Below are 26,292 nucleotides of genomic sequence, written 5' to 3'. Positions count from 1 at the left end.
CTGTATAATCTAAGATAAGGAGAGCATTGGCCTCTGAATGGGTCTTTAAGTTACTGTATTATACTGTAACTAGAGTTGTTTTGTCAAATATTGGGGAAGAGGACAAAATGTCTTACCTAGAAACTTTCATGAGTTTATCTAACAAAGATGCAAGATTAAAGGGAAATAAGTTAATGGTACAGAGAAAAGGGAATTTGCCTGTGACAGACAGCTGAAACTCAGAGGATAGGGACCAGGAAGATCTAGATATTATGGCCACAAAATCATGGTCAGGATTACAATGGTCCATCTAGCCTTGGGGGATCTTCCTCCTTACTTGACTGAAGGAACTGGGGAAAGTAAGCCTGAACTGGTCTCGAACGCTTCAGGGAACCAAATTCGGTGGAGCAAAAGCCTCTACCAGGGCAGGGCAATATCCTTTGCTAAAACTTCCAGTGGGAGAAGGGCCACAGGGCAGCCCATTAGATATTATTAGGCATATACTCTGTTTTGTAAATCAGATCTGTTAAACTGGAAAAATTCTGAAAAGATCAGAGTATTATCTCTTTAGAATGGACAAAGGAGTGCACCCAGGCTTTGGAGTCCCTGAAGGCACACCTGGCTTCTACAACAGCCTTGGAGCTCCCAAACCTACTGAAGGCCCTCAGTTATACCTTCATGAAAGGCACAGCATTACCTTAGGAGTCCTCACCCAAAACTTAGTGACATTTCACAACCCATTGTTCCTTTATCAAGGAAACTAGATCATACTGTCCAGAAATGACCAGCCGGCTTGAAAGCTATGCCTACCACCTGCAAGCTCTTACAGGAAATCAAAAATCTTCCTGGGGAGAGCCTATCGCCATTCATGCAGCCCACCAAGTGTTGAGCCTGCTGGAGTGAAAGGGAAATTTGTGGCTCACTGCTGGAAGGGTGGGCAGGTAACAAACCATTCTTCTCAATCACGACAGTGTCTCCCTGAAAACAGTTAAATCCTTCCTCTCTTCTCCTAGAACCTGACTCGGCTGCACTAACACATGACTGTGCTGAGGTAACTGATGAAGTTTATTCTAGCAACATTGATTTACAGGACCATCCTCCAGAAGAGGCAGACTGGACTTTATAGGCAAATGGAAGCAGTTATATGAAAGAAGAAAACAAGAAGGCTGCGTGCGCAGTTGTGACTCATGAAGGAGTAGTAGAGGCCAAGGCCGCTGGGGACCTCTGCTCAGAAAGCTGAACTGACTGCATTGATGAGGGCACTGGAATTGTCACATGAAAGAAAATGGATATGTATATTGACTCAAGGTAAGCTTTCCTAATTTTACAACCACATGGTTTCATCTGGAAGGAAAAAGAACAGTTAACCTCCAATAAAAAGGGGAGTAAAGAGCCAACAGAAATTTAAAAATTATTAGAAGCTGCTCAGATACCTTTACAGGTGGCAGTTACGCACTGCCCCGGGCATCAGAAAGAAAACATTGAAGTGGCTAGGGGAAACAATCTGGCTGACTGAGGAGAAAAAGAGGCTGCTAAAGGAACATTTATAATGCCTTTGGTACCTGTTCTAGACTTGTCACAATTTGACCTTGAGTATTTGAATGCAGACTTAGAGGAAGCTGAGAGCTGGGGTTTTGGTGAAGACGGAGCTGATAGAGGATGAAGAAGGAATAAGAAAGGAGTTATACTGCTTCCTGAACACTTATTAGAGCCAGTCATGAAGCATTTTTATGAGGTCACTCACTATGTAAGGGAATCATTAACCACGTATATTTAACTGTGGCTCACAATTCCCAGAATTCCTAAAGCCATATGAAAAATAACTGCCAGATGTGTTGTGTGCCAGAAGAACAACTCCAAGACAGATCCTCATCAAAACAAAGAAGGGGACCAATATCAAGGGTGGTAGCCACTTGCAGACTGGCAAATAGACTCTACCCGGATGCCAAGGGTCGGAGGATGGAAATATTTGCTAGTCTTTGTCGAGACCTTTTCAAGATGGGTAGAGGGCTATCCTACTAGAACTGAGAAATCCTCAGAGGTACTGAAAACCTTACTGAAGGAAATAATCCCTCACTTTGGCCTCCCTGGTAGCATACAGAGCAATAATGGACCTGGTTTTGTTTCAGAAATTACATGGAAAGTTAGTAAATTTTTAGGAATCAAATGGAGACTCCACAGGGCATTGAGACATCAGGCTTCTGAGAAGGTAGAAAAGATGAATCACACCTTGGAAAAATACAGCCAAGCTGTGTCAAGAAACTCATCTCCATTGGGATCAAGCTTTACCTGTTGCCCTGCTCAGGAAAAAGGTGGCTCCTTGAAGTGGGACTCAATTGAATCCCTATGAAATTGTGTATGGGTGACCATTTCAGGCCATGATTGGGGTGGGAGATTTTATATATATATATGTGTGTGTGTATATATACATACATACATTACATACATACATATATATAGATCAAGAAGTGAAGGTAATGAAAATGTACAACGTTTAAATCAGACCATGGCTGTAGTTAATGACCTTGCTTGTATTAGAGGCCTCTCCCCTACAGGTTCGCTACATAAATGCAACTGTTAAGCCTAGTATAAATTCTGCTATTTTTACTGAAATGCACCATTATACCTATTATAAACAACCTCATTTCCCACTGGAATCTGAGTAATCTGAGGATGCCTTCTACCTCTCTTTATGACACTTGACTTCTCAGTATCCTGCAGAAGAGAAAATATTTACTAACCAACCAGAAGCTACTGGTTTACTTTATAGGCTGTTCCAAACTGCTTGCAAAAAAACTATACTATTTCATGTACTATAATAGTGATTGCTTTTTGTTTGTTTGTTTAAAAAAGATCTACTCAGCATCCTATTTCTGATATGCATATGGTTGGGAAAGAAGCTATTTCCTGATTACAGATGATTGGTCCAAAGTAACCATATAATTCAAGCCAGGTTAGCTAGTTCCTCACACTCCCAGCCAGTTAGATTGGTTCAGGGGTGAATACCTAAACTAAGCTAGTATCAGTCTCTCACAGGTAAATATAGTTATAAGAAATAAAGTGCAGTAAACTGTTGTAGGCTTTTATTTTCTAACATATAGAGAAAAACCAGTCTGAAATAATATATAAATAAGATCAGGTACACAGAAAGGGGAAAGAAGACACATATAGCAAGACAATTATGGTTCTGCTTTGTCTAAGGTCCAGCCATATTTTTCAATGTAGGAATGTTAAGTTTAGAGAGATAGATTAAAGGAAGTTTCATATATGTTAGGAGTACAACATAGAAAGTTAAAGAAGTAGAAAATAATTAAGCAGAACCTGAAAAATATTTACATATATTAGTCCACTTAAAAGAATACAATATCCTAAAAATCTACTTAATTCCATTTCTTTTTATGTAACACACATATATATATCCCCATATTTTAGTAGTCCTAGTAGGAGGTGAAAATTTTTTAAAGTACCTAAAATAAAAACACACTGAAGCATGACTCAAATCAAAGTGCTGGAAGGATACTGCTATATAAATGGAATCACTGCTTTATAACTCTAGAAGCCAAGAAGTACCAATGACTGCCAACAACAAAAATCCACAACCATTTTATCCATAGAATGTCCATCAGGCAACTGGATCTCTTAGTGGGAAGGAATGGACCAAGGAAAGAAACTTCTTTTAATAAAATGCACAACTTGCTAGTGTACTTGGAGGAAAACAGATTCTTAGAATCATTTTCCAGCTTCATGAGATGACAAAACAAGGAGGCAGGCAGCAAAGGTGGGGGGGTGGGGGGGACACCTCTAAACCATGTATTGCACAAAAAGTACTTGAAAGAATCATAAGTATGCTACTGCCACATCATTTAAGAACACCACCTTTTAGGCTACATTTGAGCTAGAGTCTAACGGTAAAAAAAAAACAAACAAAACACCCACCTCTTTAAAAAAAGACTCTTCTGTCTTGAATTTAAAACCACCAGTGACTAACACTTTGTTCTTTGACCCCAAATAGATTCAAACTGGCGAAACTGAACTTGCTCCATCACACAGAAGGCTATTCTCTAGGACACAGGCAGAGGAGTATGGGCTATTACTAATCTTAGAATAAGATTTTTAGAACAAAAGAGATATTTAAAGTTTTGAGTTTGTCATCTTAAAAACCAACCAGAAGTGAAGGTGCTTACTTATAGGCAGAATAATTAAATGTGAAAATTGCTTTAGTTAATAAATACCATACCACTCAACACTAACTACCTATATAGAGCTTTTAAAAATAAGACAAGATAATATATCATTGTCATTTTCACCAACAAAACCTATTTTCTATACAGCTACCAGTCTCTATTTAAGACAGAAATGTGACCAGGTCTTCCTCATTATATATTCTGTAATGGTTCCCCAGGAAACAATAAAATCTGAGCTCTGTAGCATGGAATACAAGGCCCTTTATGACCTGCATCCTGCCTATCTCACTTCTACAACCTCTTTTTGCTATCTGTAGTTCCCTACATTCATGCTATATAATTCTCTCTCTCTCCATGCTTTCAAATCTCACTAAACTGTACACAGCTCCATGAATATTCTATGATCTCTCTCGTGTCTGGGCCACTGAAATTCTTTTCTAGGCATGGAACACACTTTTTAATCATCAAAATAGTCCTATTTTCACTTAATCATCCTTTAATCTTCAACTTAAATATCACTACTTTAGGACAGACATCTTACACTGTTATTACCATTCAATTTGTAATTATGTGCTGTAGTTTTTAGGTTAGTACCAGGAGGGAAGGGACACCATCTCTTTTGCTTAACACTGTACCTCTGATGAGTCACACGGTACACAGGTACATATTAGCAGGGATGTGAAAAAGATTTGTTCAATTAAGTTGCCATAAAAGGCATTGATTTCTAGTTTTCTTAATATATCCAGTGACACTAATTAAAACTAATAATGAATAACTGAAGATACTCCAAAGTCATTCTTTTTATTTTAAATGAAAATAATAGCTGTTTGTTAGCAAAGACAGCATAAAGGGATGTGAATTGGGGTAGAACAAATATATCTAGATCAGGTTTTATATTAGAGATGGCAAAAATCTTACAGTCATTTTTATTTTTTAATCCTCACCTGAGGATACATTTATTGATGAGAGAGAGAGAGAAACATTAATCAGCTGCCTCCCATATACATCCCAACTGGGGATCGAACCCACAACTTTTTGATGTATGGGAAGATGCTCCAACCAACTGACCCACTCGGCCAGGACGATTTTTAAAAATAATGATATGTTTTCCCTTCCAGACTTCTGTTTCGAGATGACTAAGCACATATTGTAGTCCTCCCATTCTACACCAAATCTCTTTATTTATCATAAAAACTATGAGGAGTGCCCCGGAAATGAAAAGAAATTAGGACAAAACTAAAGAGAAAAACAGCCCTTGCTGGTGTGGCTCAGTGGGCTGGACACTGTGGTGCAAACAGAAAGGTCACTGGTTCAAATCCCTGTCAGGACACGTGCCTGGGTTGCGGGCCATGTCCCTGGTTGGGAGTGTGCAAGAGGCTGCAGATCGATGTTTCTTTCCCTCTCTTCCTTCCTTCTTCCTTCCTTCCCTTCCCTCTAAAAATAAATAAATAAAAACTGTAGAAAAGAAGAAACAGCAGCCCAGGACGTAGGCAGGGGAGTGCCGCTGCACAAACGTTGGAGCGGCCAGGCAGGACGATCTCTGTGCTCTTATAAGAATGAACCCGCACACGCACAGGGTTCCCCCTCACTCAACCTTCAAAGCTTCAGACCGCAGCTGTGGCAGAGGTAGTGGCTCCCAGGGAGGAGCAGGATATCTGAAAGACTGCGCTGGAAACGGAGCCTCAGGGAACAGGAGGAATGCAGGAGTACACTGCCTTTCAAACATTCCATCACTAACCAAGAACTACTGTGCTTCTAAATCTCCCTCCAGATAGGTCACTCAAGGACTCTGCTCTGTTTTCAACTACAAAGCTGAATGCAATTATTCCCAATTTGCCCGTCAAATTCAATGCGATTCTAATCAAGTCATCAACAGTCTTAAAAAATAAACAACAAAAAACTACACGATAAGCAAATTCTAAAGTGTATAAAAAACAAAGGGCCAAAAGATCCTGAAGAACATGGTAGCAGATTTGCTCTACTAGGTATTAAGAATTATGAACTATAGTAATTAAGGCAGTACAGTATTAGCTAAGGTACAAACAAATAAGCCAATGCAATAAGATGGAGAACAGAGAAACAGACGCTGGTATACACAGAAACCTGACAGATAATGGCTAAGTGTTACAGGTCAGTGGGGAAATGATAGAAGTTTTAATAAATGGTCTAGATCATTGGTTTAAAAAGTGAAAATGGATCTCTGTACAGATCCACAAAAAACAAATCCAGATAGTTCAAAAGTTCACACTGTAAAAGGCAAACTGTAAAACTTTTAGAAAAGCCAAAGAAAATATCTGACTCCTAATTTGGCAACAATTACTTAAAACACATAAAGGAAAGAAATTAACTTCTATTCATCAAAAGATACCACTGAAAAAGTGAAAAAACAAATCATAACCTGGAAAACTGTAATATATAACTGAAAAAGGATTAATATACAGATAGAAAAATGGATTAAAGAATGTCCCAGAAAACAAAAATAAATGGTAAATTAACAAATGAAAAGACAATTTCCTGAGTTATCAGGAAAATGAAAATTAAAAGTACAATGGTATAATTTTACACCTCTCAACTTGGCAAAAATTCAAGTCCTGTAACACAGGGATTAGAAAGGATACTCAGCAATGGGAATATTTATGTCTCTGAGTATAAATGAACATCAAAAACTTTAGAAAGCAACCTGATAAACCTAGTAAACTCAAACGTGGGAATATCCTGTATTGCAGCCATTTCACCCCTAAATATATACCTTCGAGCAAACCTGAAAATTTTCTCCAGAACCCACACTGACAGAATCTGCAACCTGACCCAAGGCATACCATGGAAATATTGCAGGTTTGGTTCCAGACCTCCACAATAAAGTCACAGATATTTTTTGGTTTTCCAGTTACATATAAGTTATGTTTATATTATATTATAGTCCAGTAAGTGTCCAATAGCATTATGTCCAAAAAACATAATGTACATACTAAATTTTAAAAAACTTTATTGCTAAAAAATGCTAACCATCATCTGACCCTTCATCGAGTTGTTATAGTTTTGCTGTGGAGGGTCTTGCCTTGATGCTGATGGTTGCTGTCTGATGGGGGGGGCGGGGTTCCTAGAGTGTTGGGGTGGCTGTGGCAACTTATTAGAGTAAGACAATGAAGCCTACTGCATCCACTGCTCTTCTTTCACCAATGACTTCTCTGTAGCAAGTGTTGCTGTTTGGTAGCATGGTTACCCACAGGACTTCTTCCAAAATTGGAGTCAATCCTCTCAAAGCTTGCTGCTGCTTCACCAACTAAGTTTATGTATATTCTAAATCCTCTGTTGTCATTTCAACATTTTCACTGCATCTTCACCAGGGGTAGATTTCATTTCAAGAAACCACCTCAGTTGTTCATCAATAAGCAACAACTCATCTGTTCTTTATAATGAGATCACAGCAATTCAGTCCCATCTTCAGGCTACACTTCTAATTCCAGTTCTCTTGTTATTTCTACCATAGATGCAGTTACTTCCTCATCTTCAACCTCTCAAAGTCATCAATGAGGGTTGGAATCAATTTCTTCCAAGTTGCTGTTTTAACCTCTTCTCATAAGTCACACGCTTTTAAAAAAATTGATTTTAGGGGAGTTTGGAAAAGGGGAGAGAGAGAGAGTGCGCAAGTGAGCACACAACATCAATTTGTTGTTGCACTTAATTTATACATTTATTGGTTGATTCTTATATATTCCCTGATTGAGGAATTGAGACTGCAATCTTGGTGTATGGGGATGATGCTCCAACCAGCTGTGCTACTCTGCCAGATATCACACATGTTCTTAATGGCATCTGGAATGGAGGTTTTCAATTTACTTTGCCCAGATCCATCAGAGTACTCACTATCGATGGCAGATAGACTTACAAACGCATTTCTTAAGTCATAAGCCTTAAAAATCAAAATTACTCCTTGATCCATGGGCTGCAGAATGAATGTTGTGTTAACAGGTTTGAAAACAACATTAATCTCACTGTATATCTCCACCAGAGCTCTGGGATGACCAGATGCACTGTCAATGAGCAGTGGTATTTTAAAAGGAATCATTCTTCCTTAGCAGAAGGTATCAACAGTGGGCTTAAAATATTCAGTAAATCATGTTGTAAACAGATGTGCTATCGTCTAGGCTTTGTTGTTCCATTTATATAGAGCACAGGCAGAGTGGATTTAGCATAAACCTTAAGGGCCCTACATCTGCAGAATGGTTAAATGAGCACTGGCTTCAACAAAATTACCAGCTCAGCGTTAGCCTTTAACAAGCGATTCAGCCTGTTCCTTGAAGCAAGGCACTGACTTCTAACTATGAAAGTCCTATATGGCACCTTCTTCCAAAATAAGGCTGTTTTGTTTACATTAAAGATCTGTTGTTTAGTGAAGCAACCTTTATTAATTATCTTAGCTAAATCTTTAGAAGACTTGTTTCAGTTTTTATATCAGTACTTCCTGCTTTACCTTGCACTTTAATATTATGAAGACACCTTTTTTTAAAAAAGTATATTTTATTGATTATGTTTACAGTTGTCCCAATTCCTTTTCCCTTTGCTCTCCTCCACCCAGCAACGCCCCCAGCAGTCCAACCCCCCCTTAGTTTATGTCCATGGGTTGTGCATATAATTTCTTTGGTTTCACCCTTTCTTGTCCTATTCCTAACATCCCCCCTGTCTATTTTGGACCTACCAATTATGTTTCTTAATCCCTGCACCGTTTCCTACTTTCTCCTCTTTCCCCCTCACAGCTGATAAATTTTCATATGATCCCCATACCTATGATTCTGTTCCTATTCTTGTTCTTTGCTTAGCTGGATTTTTACTTTTTAAATTTCAGTTGTTGATAGTTGTGAGTTTGTTGTCATTGTAATATTCATAGTTTTGATCTTCTTTTTCTTAAATAAGTCCCTTTAACATTTCATATAACAATGGCTTGGGGATGATGAACTCCTTTAGCTTTACCTTGTCTGGGAAGCACTTTATCTGTCCTTACATTCTAAATGATAGCTCTGCTGGACAGGGTAATCTTGGTTGTAGGTTCTTGCTTTTCATCACTTTGAATACTTCTTGCCAGGCACTTCTTGCCTGCAAAGTTTCTTTTGAGAAATCAGCTGATAGTCTTATGGGAACTCCTTTGTAAGTAACTCCCTGCTTTTCTCCTGCTGCTTTTAAGATTCTCTCTTTATCTTTAACCTTTGGCATTTTAATTATTATGTGTCTTGGTGTGGTACTCTTTGGGTATAGCTTGCTTGGGACTCTGTGTGCTTCCTGGACTTGTATGTTTTTTTCCTTTGCCAAATTTGGGAAGTTTCCCTTCATTATTTGTTCCTGTAAGTTTTCAATTTCTTATTCTTCCTCTTCTTCTGGCACCCCTATTACTTGGATGTTGGCAAGTTTAAAGTTGTCCCATATGTTCCTAAGCCTCTCCTCATTTTTTTTCAATGCTTGTTTCCTCTTTCTGTACTGGTTGACTGTTTATTTCTTCCTTATGTTCCAAATCATTGATTTGAACCCTGGTTTCCTTCCCTTCACTATTGGTTTTGTGTGGATTTTCCTTCATTTCACTGAGCATAGCCTTTACTTCTTCCATTCTGGCATCTGACATACTCCAGCATATCTGTCAAGTCTGTGAGCATCATTATCACATTTTGAACTCTGCATCTGTTAGGTTGGCTATTTCCTCACCTCTTAGGTTGGCTGTCTCCTCATTGCTTAGTTCTCCCACTGGTACCTTGATCTGCTCCCTCTTTGGGGCCATACTTCTCTGTCTCCTCAACTTGACAGGTTCCTATGTTTGTCTCTGTGTCTTATGTAGAGCTGTCACAACTGTTATGCTGTAAGGGGCAGAGCCTTAGGTATTTGTCAGTACAGGGAGACCCATTTCACCACATTATGGTACTGAATGTGGGGGAGGGGTCTGAGAGGGAACAATGCCGCTTGCTCAGCACTTGCTCCTTTTCCAGGCATGTCTCCCACTTCCGTATGGAACTGGTGCCTCTATAGCTGTTGCCCTGGCCATGGTTCTCAGAGTGGGTGGGTCTGTGGATGTTGTAGGACTATGGGGGCCCTCAAAAGAAACAGATTCTCCTGAGAATGAAGACACTTTCTTTCTTAAACCTCATGAACCAACCTCTGCTAGCTTTAAACTTTTCTTCTGCAGCTTCCTCACCTGTCTCAGCTTTCATGGAAGTAAAGAGAGTTAGGAACTTGCTCTAGATTAGGCTTTAGCTTAAGGGAATGCTATGGCTAGTCTGTTCTTCTATCCAGACTACTAAATCTTTCTCCATACCAGCAATGAGGCTGTTTTGCTTTCTTATCATTCATTATGTTCACTGGAGTAACACTTTAAATTTCCTTCATGAACTTTTCTTTGCATTTACCACTTGGCTAACTGTTGGGCACAAGAGGACTAGCTTTTGGCCTGTCTCAGGTTTTGATATGCCTTCATTACTAAGCTTAATCATTTTTAGCTTTGACTGAAAGTGACAGACATGCCAACTCTCCCTTTTATTTGAACACTTAAGAGGCCACTATGAAGGACTTCTGGCCAAAATGGAGGCTTAGACAGACACGCTCGGTCTCTCTATACAACTAGAGAGGAATACAACTACTTCAAAACAAAAGATAACCAGAAATTCCAGAAAATAAAACTACACGGAAGCCCAACGTATGAAGTTATAAACCAGTGGTGCTCGCCTTGACGAGTAGGAGGGGTGAAATCGGAACCGGAACAAAAAGGTCAGGCGGTGCTGTTTGCAGTAACAGCGAGGAGAGTGGCAGGGGGAGCAATCCAGGCTACAGTCGAGCCCCGGCAGCTCACGATCCCAACGCGGGGAAAGGCAGCCCCCCCATTGCATCAGACAGTTAGGCCCAGAGGGCGGGAGGATGGATCCCGGTCTCCCAGCGAAGAATAACGGCAGGAATCCATCTTGGACCCTCGCCCCCACATGAAGGGCCGCAGTGCGGCGAAAAACGTTGCGGATTGCCGCTGGTCGCCAGGTAGTGACGAGTACGTGGGGCTCCACACCCCACAGCCTTCCCAGGAAGCAAAGCAAAACACAAATCTGTCAAAATGAAAGAGACAATGATTGAAATCCCAGTGACACAGCTCACCAGGCAGCAGATGAAGAACCTGAGAGATGAACAAATAAGAAACCTTTCAGAGGCTCAGTTCAGAGCTATTGTTATAAGGTGGCTTACAGAATTAACAAAAGATTTGGAACAGGACAGGGAAGGAAAGAAAACTACTCATACTGTAAAGAACAAAAACCTCTGGGACAGCTATAAGAGATCGAACATTCAGATTATAGGATTGCCAGAGGGTGAAGAACTAGAAATTGAAAAATTCTGTGAAAAAATAATGAAGCAGAACTTCCCGAACTTAGAGAAGGATATAGACTTACAGGTCCAGGAAGCACAGAGAGTTCCAGAAAAACTGGACCCAGGGAGAACCACTCCAAGACACATTATAATTAAATTGTCAAAAATTAAAGATAAAGAGAGAATCTTAAAAGCAGCAAGAGAGAAGAAAAGAATCATGTACAAAGGGATCCCAATTAGACTATTAGCTGACTTCTCAAGGGAGACCCTGCAGGCAAGAAGGGACTGGAAAGAAATATTCAAAGTAATAAAAATCAAAAACCTACAGCCACAAATACTCTATCCAGCGAAACTGTCATTCAGAATAGAAGGGCAGAGAAAGTGCTTCCAGGACAAAATAAAACTGAAGGAGTTCATTAGATCCAAACCACTATTATATGAGATGTCAAAGGGACTGGTTTAGAAGAAGGAGGATCAAAACCATGAACATTAAAGTGAAAACTGCATCACAAGAACCAACAACAGAAGCTAGGGAACCAAAACAAAGGCAAACTAAATAGGCAACAAGAGTGGAAAAAGAATTATAGGTATGGGGAACAAACTGGAGAGAGGTCAGCAGGAAGGGGGGCGAAGGAGAGGGAGGGAGATGGTATAGGAAATAAGAAGCATAGTAGGAGGTAATGGAATAGACAGGAAGAGGTTGAGAAGAACTATATGCACAACCAATGGACATGGACTAAAAGGGGGGGACAACTGGAGAGAGGGGGGCCACCGGGTGGAGGGGAGCGGAGGGAAGGGAAATTGGGACAACTGTAAGAGCATAATCAATAAAACATATTAAAAAAAAAACATAACACCATAAAATTAAAAATTTTTATGTTTACAATTTAAAAAAAAAAAAAGAAGAGGCCACTGTGAAGTTATTAATTGTCCTGATTTCAATAATGTTGTGTCTCAGGAAACAGGGAGGCTCAAGGAGAGGGACAGAGATGGGTGAATGACCAATCAGAATACATACAACATTTATCTTAAATTTGCCATCTTAGGTGTGGTTTGAGGCACTCCAAAGCAATTAGGTTAGTAACAGCAAAGATCACTGATAACAGATCATCGTAACAAAAATAATGAAAAAGTTTGAAATATTGCGAGAATTACTACAATGTGACATATACAGATGAAATGAGCAAATGCTGTTGGAAAATGCTGACAGAATTGCTCAATGCAGGGTTGCCACAAACCTTTAATTTCTAAAAAACGCAGTATCTGGGAAGCAAAATAAAAAGTGGTATGCCTGGCCCTGGCTGGGTGGCTCAGTTGGTTGGAGCGTCATCCGTGCACGAAAAGGTTGCGAGTTCGATTGTTCTCTCTCTGAAATCAATGAACATATCCTCGGGTGAGGATTAAAAAAAAAGAAGAGGCATGCCTATATACACATAACTGAAACAAAAGTTACACGAAACAACTCATACTGTGTGCAATCATACTGAGGTTGAGAAAGCCTGGACTAGACTAATTTGCTGACTATATGTTAACATCTTGACTGCTGAGTGATGCCTCAAATGCTTCTGCGGGCATTACAGAACACATGATAAAAAGACAGTACTACTTTCAAAACTCAAAAAACCTCTTAATTCCAAAACACAGTTGGCTCCAGGAATTTTAGACATTCTTATAATAGCAGGTCTTCCTGAAATATCACAAATTTCATTAATGTTGGCTACAGTCCAAGTCTCTGAAAATCAAGGAAAGGAATAAAGAAATTCACTGGATATAACAAACCAGTTGAGGAACAACTTTAGCTATTTACCTTTCTCTGTGCTTGAGAATATAGAGATGATTTTATTCCTGGGCTTTTTTTCCTCTGGAACAGAGGGCAAAGGTTTCAAACTGTGATTAGCTGACAAAGGGTCTTTGCTTCCAGTGCTAAAAATGGTACTGCTCATTCTCACAGGAGGTGCCGGAGGCTTGTCTTCCAGTTCTCCGTTATCAGACATGATTCAGAATTACAATATGGCCTGAAACATATAGCAAAAACTTACAGTTAATAATAAGGTTAAAATAGCAGGGAAAAGCACAAAACAGTAATAATCCCGTCCCCAACTTCAAATTAGAAAATGTTATCCATTTAAAGTGAAATGTCAAGATCTGTAAAATCACAGAGTACGAGATGAAACTGGTCATTTGTAAGTATAGGCAATTTTCCCTAATAAAGTTAGTAAATGGTTAGCTGAGGGAATGTCTGAAAAGCCATGTCCAGTTTAGAGGACATGATGACACTAATATATCAAAAGATTCACCTCATCAATTGATTCTAAGGGTAAATGTTCTTATGAAAGACAGACAACATGAAGTCTTAAAAAAAGAGAGAGAATTCCAAAGAGGAAGGCTATGTCCTAACCAGCCAATCAAAGGACACATCTCTTCTATGTCTCCGTTTCTACAGCAGACAAAGAGGACACTTGCTATTAAATATATCAACCAATCCCCAACTCAGGAATGATTCCATGACCACTCGCCTTGTGATTACAACTTATCATTCATATAAACTTTCCTATATAATGCAATTGTGCCACTGATGCAGTATTTGGTCTCTCAGAAAATGTGACATTTAACTACACACCTTAGTTATTCCCTTGCAAATTTTGCAGACAGGACCATAGAACTCGATCCACTTGGAACACTGACAAAAGGAAATCCAGAACTTGGCTAAAAACCAGAGTATGGCCACATCCCAAGGTTCTATCACCCGTTCCAGGCAGTCAAGTAACCCCTTATCCACATAGCTAATTCAGGGGAAACTAACCTTGTTACATATATGTATGTGTGTGTGTGTATATATATTTTCTTCTTTTTTTTTCCTTTTTAATTGTGGGGAACCACTCCTTGTGGTTTTGGGACTTGTAGCCTCGGCTATGAGCCAGGCTCTCTCCAACCCCCCTGGGAAGTCTTTAAGTCTAAACAGAATACTGGAAGGCTGTGAGGGAGACAGGACCGAAGGCCATTCAGAGTTTCCATTGGAATTGGATTTAAAGAATGTTTATTATGCTTTGGTGCTTGCTCTGCTTTTCTTACCTCTTAGTTAACTATAAACAATCTCTAGCAAGGAATGTATGAAACCTTGCATCTAATGCCAGTGTGGCGTCAAGATGTTTAACAGACCCTGACACAGACTGGTCACTGTGCCTTCTATATTGGTACTTGTAATCTGTAACTGTCAACTGTAATCCAGGCGCCTAAAAGCTATTGATGATTTATGAATTTTGACCTTGTATCTCCCATGTGTACCCTTCTCAATAAAAAGCATGAGGGACAGAGGCCTTGCACTTTCTCCACTGGAGGTAACAGCGGCCTCCCTACCCCCCAGACAAAATACAGTGTGCCGGATAAGTTTGTTCTGCCATGGTCGTGAAACCTCTGCTGGACAGAGTAGTTTCCAACCGAGCCGGGGTGTTGGAGGCAGCTCAGCCTCATTTTATGTCTTTAAAAATGTGGATTACACATATTTAAAATCAGCAGTTGAAGGGATGCCTTATTTACAGATGAACTCTGATACAAAACTACATATTTTAGGAAACAACAAGCTTCTCCACTAAACAAGGTTTTGACTGGTAATTAGATCCTGATTATAAAGTTATCTAATGCATGTAAGTGAACAAAACTTTGTATATGGACAATGAAAAAGAATGCCAACTGTATTTATGTAATGTAAAAAATAGAATTTTAAAAAATTTAGTTTGAATGGTAGTTCCTGAAAAAGAAAGTAGGTATAATTTGGAAAGAATTGAGGAATGAAGATATTATTATACCTACTTTTACTCTGAATCTTATAGCTTTTGTTTCTTTGATATGGGTATGTCACTAGAACTACCATGAATTTTATCTGCCATATTGAAAGTTATTTTTCAGCCTATAAAAGAAGGAGAATGAGAAGGTAAAGGGGGGGAAATAAACATTTCTGGGAATAACTACTACATAAAGGCTGGGAAAAAAGAAAAAAAAAAAAGATTTATATTTGTGTGTGAGAAAGGCTGCCTGAAGTGAAATAAAACTACTGGTGGTCAAAAGAAGAAATGGGGGTGAGATCTAAGAAGGCAGTGCAGGTGACATCTAGTCAAATGATTCTTCCAAACCAGCTGGTCACATCATGTGAGGTTTGTTTTGTTTTTGGGTGGGATGAGAGCAGGATGTATGTGACTGGCTGTTCTTAAGTGTGGGCTGTCAGATGTGTATTACCAGAGGGGACTTATCTATTGCTACCAATGGAAGAAATATAAGGCTTATTAACAATATTTTGACGGTTATCTGATGAACTGAAAGATTAAGTCAGATGTTTTTATCTCTTATGTGACCATAACACTAAGACAAAATAGATTAACCCTAGAGCAGCTCACTTTCATCTTAATCACCAGTAACAACAGAAACAACAGGATCAGATTTTGGTTACACTGTGACCAAATTCATTTTGGTTACACTGTGACCAAATATCATCTATATTAATGCATATTAAATTTAAAAATCAGAATATAATAAAATTTCAAAATACATTTTCATGTATATACAGAAGAAAATGAACCAAAATACTAACAGTCGTTATCAGTGGCTGGAAACTAATTTTTACAATTATGGTTAAAAAAAAAAAAATCAATATAAAATTGTCAGGATACAGTAATTATTTGGTGTAAAGTAACTACATATTCTATTCTTAAGGCTGGCTCATAGCTGGAACATGACTAGAAACTGCCAATGTGCCTTCAGCTGTACATTGTTTAGTACTGTAAATTAGGAGCATGAGTTGTGAAATCAGATTGTTTTGTTTGGAATCCTGGTTCTACCATTAACTTAAGTGTGTAACCTTGGGCAATTTACTTAAGAGTGGCTCAGGGCTTCTTGGAGAAATAGATGGTTCTGGGCTTAGGATAGGAAAAATAAAAGATGAGCCCAGAGCAGCAATTTTCAACCTTTTTCATCTCATGGCACCATAATTACTAAAATTCTGCAGCACACCAAAAACTATATTTTTTTCTGATCTGTCCAAAAAAAGGTTTAATTTTGATTCATTCACACTGGATGGCTATTACTGTGTTAGCTGTTGTCATGTTTTTATTGGACAATCTAAGAAAGAGGTCAGTGAACCTGACTAAACAGTCAGGTACTACATGTTTTACATGTTTTAAAAATTCTTGCAACAAACCAATTGAAAATCGCTGGTCTAGAGCAATCTTATAGTGAGAGAAGGTAAGGAAGTAGTTAAAAAGGATAAGGGCATGTGAAAGTACACAGAAAAGAATTCCAAAAAGCCAACACTGGAATGATATGAGCAACAAAATTAATAAAGCACCATTAGATTATAACCCAAAGTATAAATATGTATAAGTTATATTAATACAAATAGATGAAAAAGTAAACTGGGATGGGGAACAAATCTTCCTCACAAAAGAATTACGAATAGTGTATGTAGATAATTCCCCTCTAGGAGTTAAAGCTTAACTTTCCTCCATACTTAAGTGTAGGCTGGACTTGGTGACTCATTTCCAAAGAATATGGAAAGGGAAAAATAACTTTGCATTGGAAAAATCTGACAAACACTGTATCAATCTAAGAAACATTTATAAAAATTTACTTAAGCCTAAGAGAGGACAGACCTGGAAGCAAGTTCTCAACAGACTGGGAAAATGCTGCAGGCAACAACAATCTGCAGTTTCTTGTATGCATTTGAGATTAATGAGGAAACAAAGATTACATACCTGCGGGAGAAAGCAATTTGGGGGTGGGATTACAGGAAGGTTAAAATATGTGCTCTCTCGGGGGTAGTTACTATTTATTTCAAAGGTGTGTTAACGTAAATGCACAGAAAAAACCAGGGCTTGCTTAAGGCAAAGATAAGTCTTTTACTAAAAAGTTATATGCCTACGGCGTGACTACACACCGTGACCTGCCCAGTTAGGAATTTATGATCAAATCATCCTGTGAGGTTTTCCACAGAACTGTTTTGGTCACAACTGTATTAACCAAGTGATATGGTTAACGTAAATCATATTGATATCACTCACCCCCGATCTAATGAGAAAAAAGCACCCTTCACCTCTGAGGTATTCTTCCCCCAAATCCATAACCCAGTCTAATCATGGGGCAAACATCAGCAAACCCAAACTGATGGACGTTCTACAAAGTTCCTGACCAGTTTCCTCAAAAATGTTAAGGACATGAAAAACAAATAAAGACTGAGAAACTGTCACAGAGCAGAAGAGTCTAAGGAGACAATAACAATGTTGTATCCTGGAACAGAAAAAAAGACATTTGTGAAAACATTGGGGAAATCCAAATAAAATCTAGAATTTAGTTAGTAGTAATGTACCAATGCTGGCTTCTTTGCTTTGACGTACATTTTATGCTTTACGTAATGTTAACATTAGAGGAAGATGGGTGATAGCTATACAGGATATCTACTAACTCTGCAACTTTCCTGTAAATCTAAAATTATTCGCAAATAAAAAGCCTGTTAAAAAAGAAATTACTAAGTTCCTCAAAAAGTTAAATATATAACCTACCATAAGACCTAGCAATTCCACTCACAGTACACACCTAAGGAGAACTAAAAACATATGTTCACACAAAAATTCATATACAACCCTGGCATCTTCCCGATACACCAAGGTTGTGGGTTCGATCCCTGGTTATGGCACATACAAGAATCAATCAATGAATGCCTAAAAAAGAATAAATCAATGTTGTTTCTCTCTCCCTCCTTCTCTCTAAAAAATCAATCAAAAATAAAATAAAAATAAAACCTACCCTTGTTCACAAATGTTCATAGTAGCATTACTCCTAACAGCCAAAAGATGGAAACCACCTAATATCCATCAATCGGTAAACAGAGATTCCATTATGTGGAATACTATTTGGCCATAAAAAGGAGTGAAGTGATGATATATGCTACAACATGACGAATCTTGAAAACAAGTGAAAAACCAGACACAAAAAACGACCACAGATTATATGATTCCATTTATATGAAATATCCGGAACAGATAAATCTACAGAGAGAGAAAGTAGAATGGCAGTTGCTAGGGTGAGAGGGGAATGGGAAGTGACTTCTAATGGGTGTGGAGCTTCTTTTGAGGGAAGGAAAATGTTCTGGAATTAAGACATTGGTAATGGTTGCACAACCTTGTATATGAATTAAAATCATTCACTGAATTGTATACTTTAAAATGGTAAATTTCAGCTATGTAAATTATATCCCAATTTTAAAAGGAATATTTACTGCATAAAATAAGGTCAAATGAGTTAATAAAAATTAAATGTTACTGCTTCTACTATCATGATTATTATTTGTAAGATCCTATGCTAGAAGTTGGAGAACATAAAAGAGGACCTAGTTATCTCAACACATGTATTTTAAAAGACACTTTGTTTCTTCAAAGTAGCACGTCTCAAAACATTTTCGCCTCAAGACCCCTTTGGAGTGCTTAAAAATATTAGAGAATTCCAAATAACTTTTGTTTATGTGAAGTTAAAACAAGTTAAATATTTATTTCATTAAAAAATAGACCTATTACATGGAAATATAAATGACATTTTTATGAAAACTAATTAAAATGAAATAAATTTGAGAAGAGTGGAATAGTTTTAATTTCTGCAAATCTTTTAAATGTCTGGCTTAGAAGACAATTGGATTCTCATCACCTGCTTCTGCCTTCAATTTATTGTGTTACGTTTTGGTTGAAGTGTATGAAGAAAATCTAGTCTATGTAGATATGTAGCTAAGAAAAAAGAAAGTATTATAATAGCTTTCAGAATATGGTAAATATTTGCCTTTGATATTACCCCGAACTCAACCTTCCTAAAAGTTAATTGTGGAATCTAAAACCACAGTAATAAAAAATTTTGTAAATTAGTTATATTAAACTCATTGACTTTGCTTGCAGATTGAATGAATCTTTTATCCAGGCATTAATTTTACAATGTGAGAAATTGATTACACTGGGGAACACAATTTTCGTTGAGTTAGATCTGACACTTGTTTTTGACTAACTTTTGGCATCTGAATCCAAAAATGACCTCAGTTATTTCCTTATCACGTCAACTTTTTAAGTACAGGATACCCTCCCTTTGTCCCAAAAATCATACAAAATATACATACAAAGGAAAATAAAGGAAAAAATTACCTGAATATACTGTTTATTTAGAGTTATTTTATTCATATAAAGGCTATATATTATTACTGTAAGTCAAATTGCGTACAAGTAGTAAAGTTCTGCTACCAAACATACATATTAAGGTATTTCATCTTTTCAAAGGACAGGCTAGGAAATGCCAAAATGAGATACTTGAAACAGTCTCCTTCAGTTGGCAAAGTTTTCACAAATTGCTTCATGAGACCCAGATTTATATGCAGAGGTGGGAATATAATATTCTTTCTGTCAACAATTGGCTCATGTAGAATGTTTGGATCACCAGGTTTGAGGTCAGATCTTGGAGGCCAATTCGACTCCACCCAATGCTTCTCATGAGCTCTGCTGTCCCACATACACAGAAAACAGGGATACCTGGTGCATCTGCGTTGCTGACCAAGAAGGAAGCAGACCATTTGAAGGTCAACACAGATGATTCAATTGTGCTTGTGATATTGCAACAGATTGATGACTCTCTTTATGTCTTCATATTCTTCATGAAAACAAACTGAATGGCCAATTGGGACTGCACCAAATAAATTGCCATTGCAGAGGAGGACACACTTCAAGCTCCGCTTTGAGCTATCTATGAACAGTCGCCATTCAGTTGCATTCTAGATTGAATTCCCAATTCCTCCATTAAACCATGTATGTTATGGCAATACACAAAGCCACCGTCACTTCAAAAGTCCTGCAGAAATGCACTCTCTCTTGATTGAAAGTAGGATACCTTCGCTCCTTTTTCAAGCAAGATTTTCTCATGCAGTCTTGATGCTAGGAGTTCTGAAGCCTTTTTGGATAGTCCCAAATCTCATGCCAAATCATTCACCTCATGCTGATCAAATCCCTTACGAACTGAATCATCTTCAGTTTCAAAATCTTCATCATTGCTGTCACTTAGTTCTTCACCATACTCCTGTTTTTTGAAAGAGGGTAGAGTTCAATGAAAACTGGCACTGGGATTTCAGCTGAATGAGGCACTGTGCATATAGCTGATGGTAGATTAGGATCCTCTACTTCACATTTATTTTTCTTGTTATATCCTGATGTTTTCACTATTTACAAAAGTAACAGTCACCTGAATGCTCTCTGGACTCTCGCCAAACCATAGGTATACCAAATGGCAATTTATCACATTCCCTTTGTCCACACCTGTAAACTCTCGACACACTGCTTGCACTCCTTGTGAGGGGCCCAAGACTTATCTTGATCACCAAGTTTTACTTTAAAACATGCAAAATAGGCTTGCCTGACAAATGCGCTGATGTTTGTCCTTTGACTGGGAATGGTGAAACTGCCATATATATAGAACAAAAGGAATCAGGGTTGTTTAGGCACTTACAACAAGAAATAGTAGAGGCAGACATGATCCGAAGGAAAGGAAGTAAGTATGTATGTAAATAAAAAAACAAATTGTGCTAACTCCTTGTATATAGACAAGAACTCGGACTACACTTCGGAATACGATTCACTATATAAAGCGGCACACAACCTCTCACCACACTGTCTCCTGGGTAACTGAATAGCCTAGACAAGTATGAACCTGTTGCTGGTATCCAAGGTCATCCCCCACCCCTCCCTACTCGAGGGAGGTTTGCTGTCAGCCAATAGAAGAGCACTAATGCTTCCCTCGATCCAGGCTCGATCCAACCTAGAGTGGTCGCGTTAAGATAAGCTGTACAGAAAAAACTTGCCGTGATAGAAGAAAAGTAACTGCAGTTTTGAAATCAGCATGTCTATTTAAGTCTAAAACAGCTGAAAAATCAAACTCAACAGGAATTATGTTAAAAATTGTTCCCCTGTGTTATTTGGAAAATATTGGTTCACTAAATTATGAAGACATTCCGTATGTTTACACATTTCATTATACAAAAAAATAAGTCCCATTAATCAATATCACCACTGATATCATCAGAAAAGCCTAAGTATTGGGAAACTGCTAAACTCAAGAAAGTAGATATAAGTTTTCTAAAATTATGATTTTCACTGGAAAGCTTAAATCACTTTATTCATTTTTGAGAAAATGTCTGCCAAATACCCAAACAACCAGAGTTTGTGGGACAGTTGTTCTTTCAAATAAGAATGGTATTCCATAAAAAAGGGGTAGTTTAGATCAATCACGTGAGAGGTTTTCTGCAAGACAATCCTTCATACTTCCTAAGTGCCTCCTCACTTTGGTATATACATACTTCAAAAGTGAACTCAAAAGTAGAGATATACAAAAAGTCTATGTCCCCATGGCCAATGCCTTCATTAGTGTTACAGTACAGGAAGTTTTACTCACTACTGCTTTTGCACCATCAATGTAAATGTCAACACAGTGTAAAAGGCAAAGAATGTCTTAGTATTGTCATGAAAATAGGTTTTGACCCCATGGACCCCAAAGGTACCAGAGACCACACTTTGAGAATTGCTGCTTTGAAGTGTACCCCAGTTCTATACCTCACCCTCATACCCCTAATTCTGATACTTTATTGAAGTAGCAAAAGACCCACAGTTATTTCACCCTATACTCTACAGAATATATTTTTAACACAGGAAAAGTAATCAATGGCTAGATAACCAAGTTAGGGTAAAAAACCTAATAAAACCTTTAACATGGATGCAATGGTATTTACTATATTGATTTTTTCTAACAAAAACCAGCAAGATCATCATGCTTTGCATTAGCCAGCTAGACTAATTGCTATTTAAAAGAAAAAACACCACTGAATGCTAAGCAAATGACATTAAATGTCAGCTTTCAGAACACAGCCTTTTCTTATATACTTTGGTCATCCAAAAATAAAAATAAATATTTTCCCTTTACTGCTCTATTTTAATATGCTGCCCAGTACCTTTTTATTTTTGCAGAAACTCAGTCCAATAGAACCAAAAGAGGAGTTAATGTGTTGTTTGTTTGTTGCAGAACCTTCTCAGTGATTGTATATTATAAAGTTGAGTTACCTATGTTTCAAGGAAATCCCAATGAACATAACATACTCTACTCTGTAGGAAACATACTGAAACAAAACTCAAATTTAATACTAAACATATGAGTCACACATGTCCCTACTGAAATTACTCAAGATGACAAATATGATAGCAACAATTCCAGGTTATATGCCTCATAAGTGATTAAAACCTAGTGTAAGCATGATCCTTGATACACCACTGATGACTACTCAGCCACCAGCTTAGTTGAAGACTTGATCACTTATCACAGGGTTTCTCTAACTAGTCTCTGGTTTTCACCTGCTATCCAGAGGAAGCAATTAAAAGCTTTAACTGGCTTCCTAAAGAGTTTCTGTGCATTCAAGTCTTTGTTTAGAGAAAGAAGTCAGAATTGGTTATGGTTAAACACACAGCTACCCATAACCACCAGGCTGAGGACTAAACTCTGGCATTTAGAGACATTTACTACTGAATTAACCTGATTTCATCTGAATGCACCACATAACCCTACACTTCATGCTCCCCAAATACACCAAAGTCTTTCCTGGCCTAAATCATCTTGGTGAATATATTTACCCATTCTCAAATTTTCTTCATCCTTTTCTTTATTCAACCAAATCTTTCAAAGTCAGTAAAAATAATTTCCTATGTAAAGCTATTCCTGTCTGTCTTTACCTTTTTTTCCCCCTTCAAGATTTTATTTGTTTAAGAGAGGGAGAGAAACACTGATGCATGAGAGAAACATTGATCGGTTGCCTCTCACACACCCTCAACGGGGGACATGGCCTGCAACCCAGGCATGTGCCCTGACTGTGAATCGAACCAGCGACCTTTCAGTTCGCAGCTGGGCACTCAATCCAATGAGCCACAGCAGCCAGAGCTGTCTATACCTTCTTAAAATGACCCCTCATGTTCTCTGAGTGTGAGTTGTACAGGAAAATAACTTCAGAGAGTGTTCAAGTTGGAAGAGGATTAGAATTCATCTGGTCCACCTTCCTTATCTTATATGTAAAGGAACTGATGCACCAAAAAGTAAGTGGTTTGCCTAAAGTCACACAAATCTAATTACTAACAAAACTAAGACTAGAATCCAAATTTACTAACAACTCTTAATCACATGCTTTTTTCTTAATTATGTTAATATATTGGACCATTCTTTGGCAGTGATTTCTAACTGTGCATCATTAATTACAACCTCAGGCATCTTTCCTACCCAACACTTTAAGCAATTTAAAGGCAGGGACTGTACTACTACTACTACAACTACTACTACTACTACTACTACTACTGCTACTATTACTACTGCTAATATTGCTATACTATTTTACTATCTCCTATAATGTTTAACATAGATCACTGCATGTATTAGACAATAAGTTTTACTGATTTTATGGTACACACTCTGTGCCCACATGAAATATTGTGCTTCCTGAATTATTAGTTCTCTTATTGAAGAGCATTTCACTAAGATAACGTATCAACTACCCTATGTTAAAAAAGTATCTTTGTAATGATTTATGGTTTCCCCCTAACAACCAATTCATGGCCTTAGTCTTCAATCGTTTTCCCTAAAGCAGTGTATGTTTCTGTGTATTGTTTCTACTGATGGTGTCAACTGCCTAAACGGTGCCAGATGAGGATGTGATAAGGTTCTTTACATATTACACATTAGTAGGCTAGAAACGATAATGTAAAAACAATTCATGATAAAACACTGAGTTACCATATTTTGCTCTATCATTACTCAAAAATGATTTATAAAAAAAAAAGCAAATGATTTAAGCAGTGCCTCTCTCCAAATCTGTTCAAACACTTTTTACTTTTTCTACTCTTCAGTGAAAAACAAGTCAACAAAACAGAAAGCATGCCCAAAACACTGTACTCTTCTAACAGACCCATTGTTTAACTGTGACACGACTCAAAGACAAACAATTCCTCGATTGTCTACTGGAGGAGACTAAGGAAAGCTAAATACACAAAGAAATACAAAAAGGAGTGGTGTCTGGAACCAGTCAGTCCAACTTGTATAAATTACTAAATTTATTATAATCTACTCGGATAAACTATGATATTTCAAGTACAAACCATGTACTACTGAAAAACATGATTTAAAAGCACAATTTTGCTTTATATTTTTACTTACATTTTATATAAACAAATGGACCTTAACTTTCAATACCATATAAATGTAATAATGCAACACTATTGGATAAGACGTTGATTTTTCAATAAACTATAAGACCTCCAACGGCACTGGCCTTTTATCCTCCCCTCCCTTCCAAAAAAGCTTCAAATGCCTTTGAGAGCAAAAGCATCAATAAAAATATCTGAAATTAAAAACAAAAGAAAAAAAGAAAAAGAAAAAATATCAACTTCCAGCCAAGATGAAGCCTAGACAGACACGCTGTGTCTCCCTCCACAACTAAGAAGGAATACAACTACCTCAAAACTAGGCACAACCAGAAGTCTCAGAAACTCGAGCTGCAGGGAAGTCCAACAAAAAAGATATAAAGAAGAAATATTCATCCAGACAGGTAGGAGGGGCAGAGAGGGGGCGGAGAGGACATGGTGTGATGGTGGCAGCGGTACACCACCAGAAAGCGCACCTGGGGAGCACTCCCAGCCCCAGAACACACTGCACAGCTCATGGTTCCAGCACCAAGGACAATAAAGCCTCATTGCTTCTGACTGTGAAAACCAGTGGGGGTTGGGGCAGAGGCAGAAACTGCCAGTCTCTCAGAAGAGTCCGCCTGTTTAAAGGGCCCCCACGACCCTAGAACATCTGCAGACCCATCCACTCATCTGGGAACAACAGCCAGGGCAACTGCTAGAGAGGCGCCAGTCACATACGGAAGTGGGAGCAGTGCCTGGAAAAAGGCAAGTACTGAGCAAGTGGCATTGTTCCCTCTCAGACCCCTCCCCGACAAATAGTGCCACATCGTGATAAAACAGGTTGCCCAAACTGACAAATACCTGAGGCTCCGCCCCTTACAACGTTAACAGGTGCCCCAGCTCTACCTAAGACATAGAGGCAAACAAACACAGGAGCCTGTCAAGTTGAGGAGACAGAGAGAAGTATGGTCCAAAAGAGGGAACGAATCAAGGTTCCAGTGGGAGAACTAAGCGATGAGGAGACAGCCAACCTAACAGACATAGAATTCAAAACTGGTGATAAAGATGCTTATAGACTTGACAGATATGTTTAAGTATGGCAAACGCATAAGGGAAGAAGTGAAGGCTATGCTAAATGAAATGAAGGAAAATCCACATAAAACCAATGGTGAAGGGAAGGAAACCAGGGTTCAAATCAATGGTTTGGAATATAAGGAAGAAAAAAACAGTCAGCGATTACAAAATGAGGAAAAGAAGAATTGAAAAAAATGAGGCTTAGGAACCTCTGGGACAACTTCAAACATGCCAACATCCAAATCATAAGGGTGCCAGAAGGAGAAGAGAAAGAACAAGAAATCGAAAGTTTATGTGAAAAAATAATGAAGAAAAACTTCCCAAATATGGCAAAGGAAATAGACATACAAGTCCAGGAAGCACAGAGAGTCCCAAAGAAACCAGACCCAAAGAGGACCGCACCAGGACACATGATAAATAAAATACCAAAGGAGAAAGATAAAGAGAGAATCTTAAAAGTAGCAAGAGATAAGCAGAGTTACCTACAAAGGGGTGCCTATAAGACT

At 38.2% G+C, this 26,292-nt stretch overlaps 1 protein-coding gene across 1 annotated transcript in view; it reads right to left on the bottom strand.

Annotated features, from left to right (window-relative positions):
- The window catches only part of PAK2 (p21 (RAC1) activated kinase 2), a 109,335-nt gene that overhangs the window by 51,448 nt on the left and 31,595 nt on the right, over window positions 1–26,292 (bottom strand). Inside the window, exon 2 of the mRNA XM_090278327.1 lies at window positions 13,300–13,507. Coding sequence (XP_090134453.1) covers window positions 13,300–13,486 — 187 coding nt within the window. The 5' untranslated portion in view covers window positions 13,487–13,507. The remainder of the gene's footprint in view (window positions 1–13,299; window positions 13,508–26,292) is intronic.

This window comes from Furipterus horrens, unplaced genomic scaffold (assembly GCF_987537825.1).
Source record: "Furipterus horrens unplaced genomic scaffold, mFurHor1.1.pri manual_scaffold_1, whole genome shotgun sequence".
Taxonomy (NCBI): Eukaryota; Metazoa; Chordata; class Mammalia; order Chiroptera; family Furipteridae; genus Furipterus; species Furipterus horrens.
This window is presented reverse-complemented; position numbering and strand designations above follow the sequence as displayed.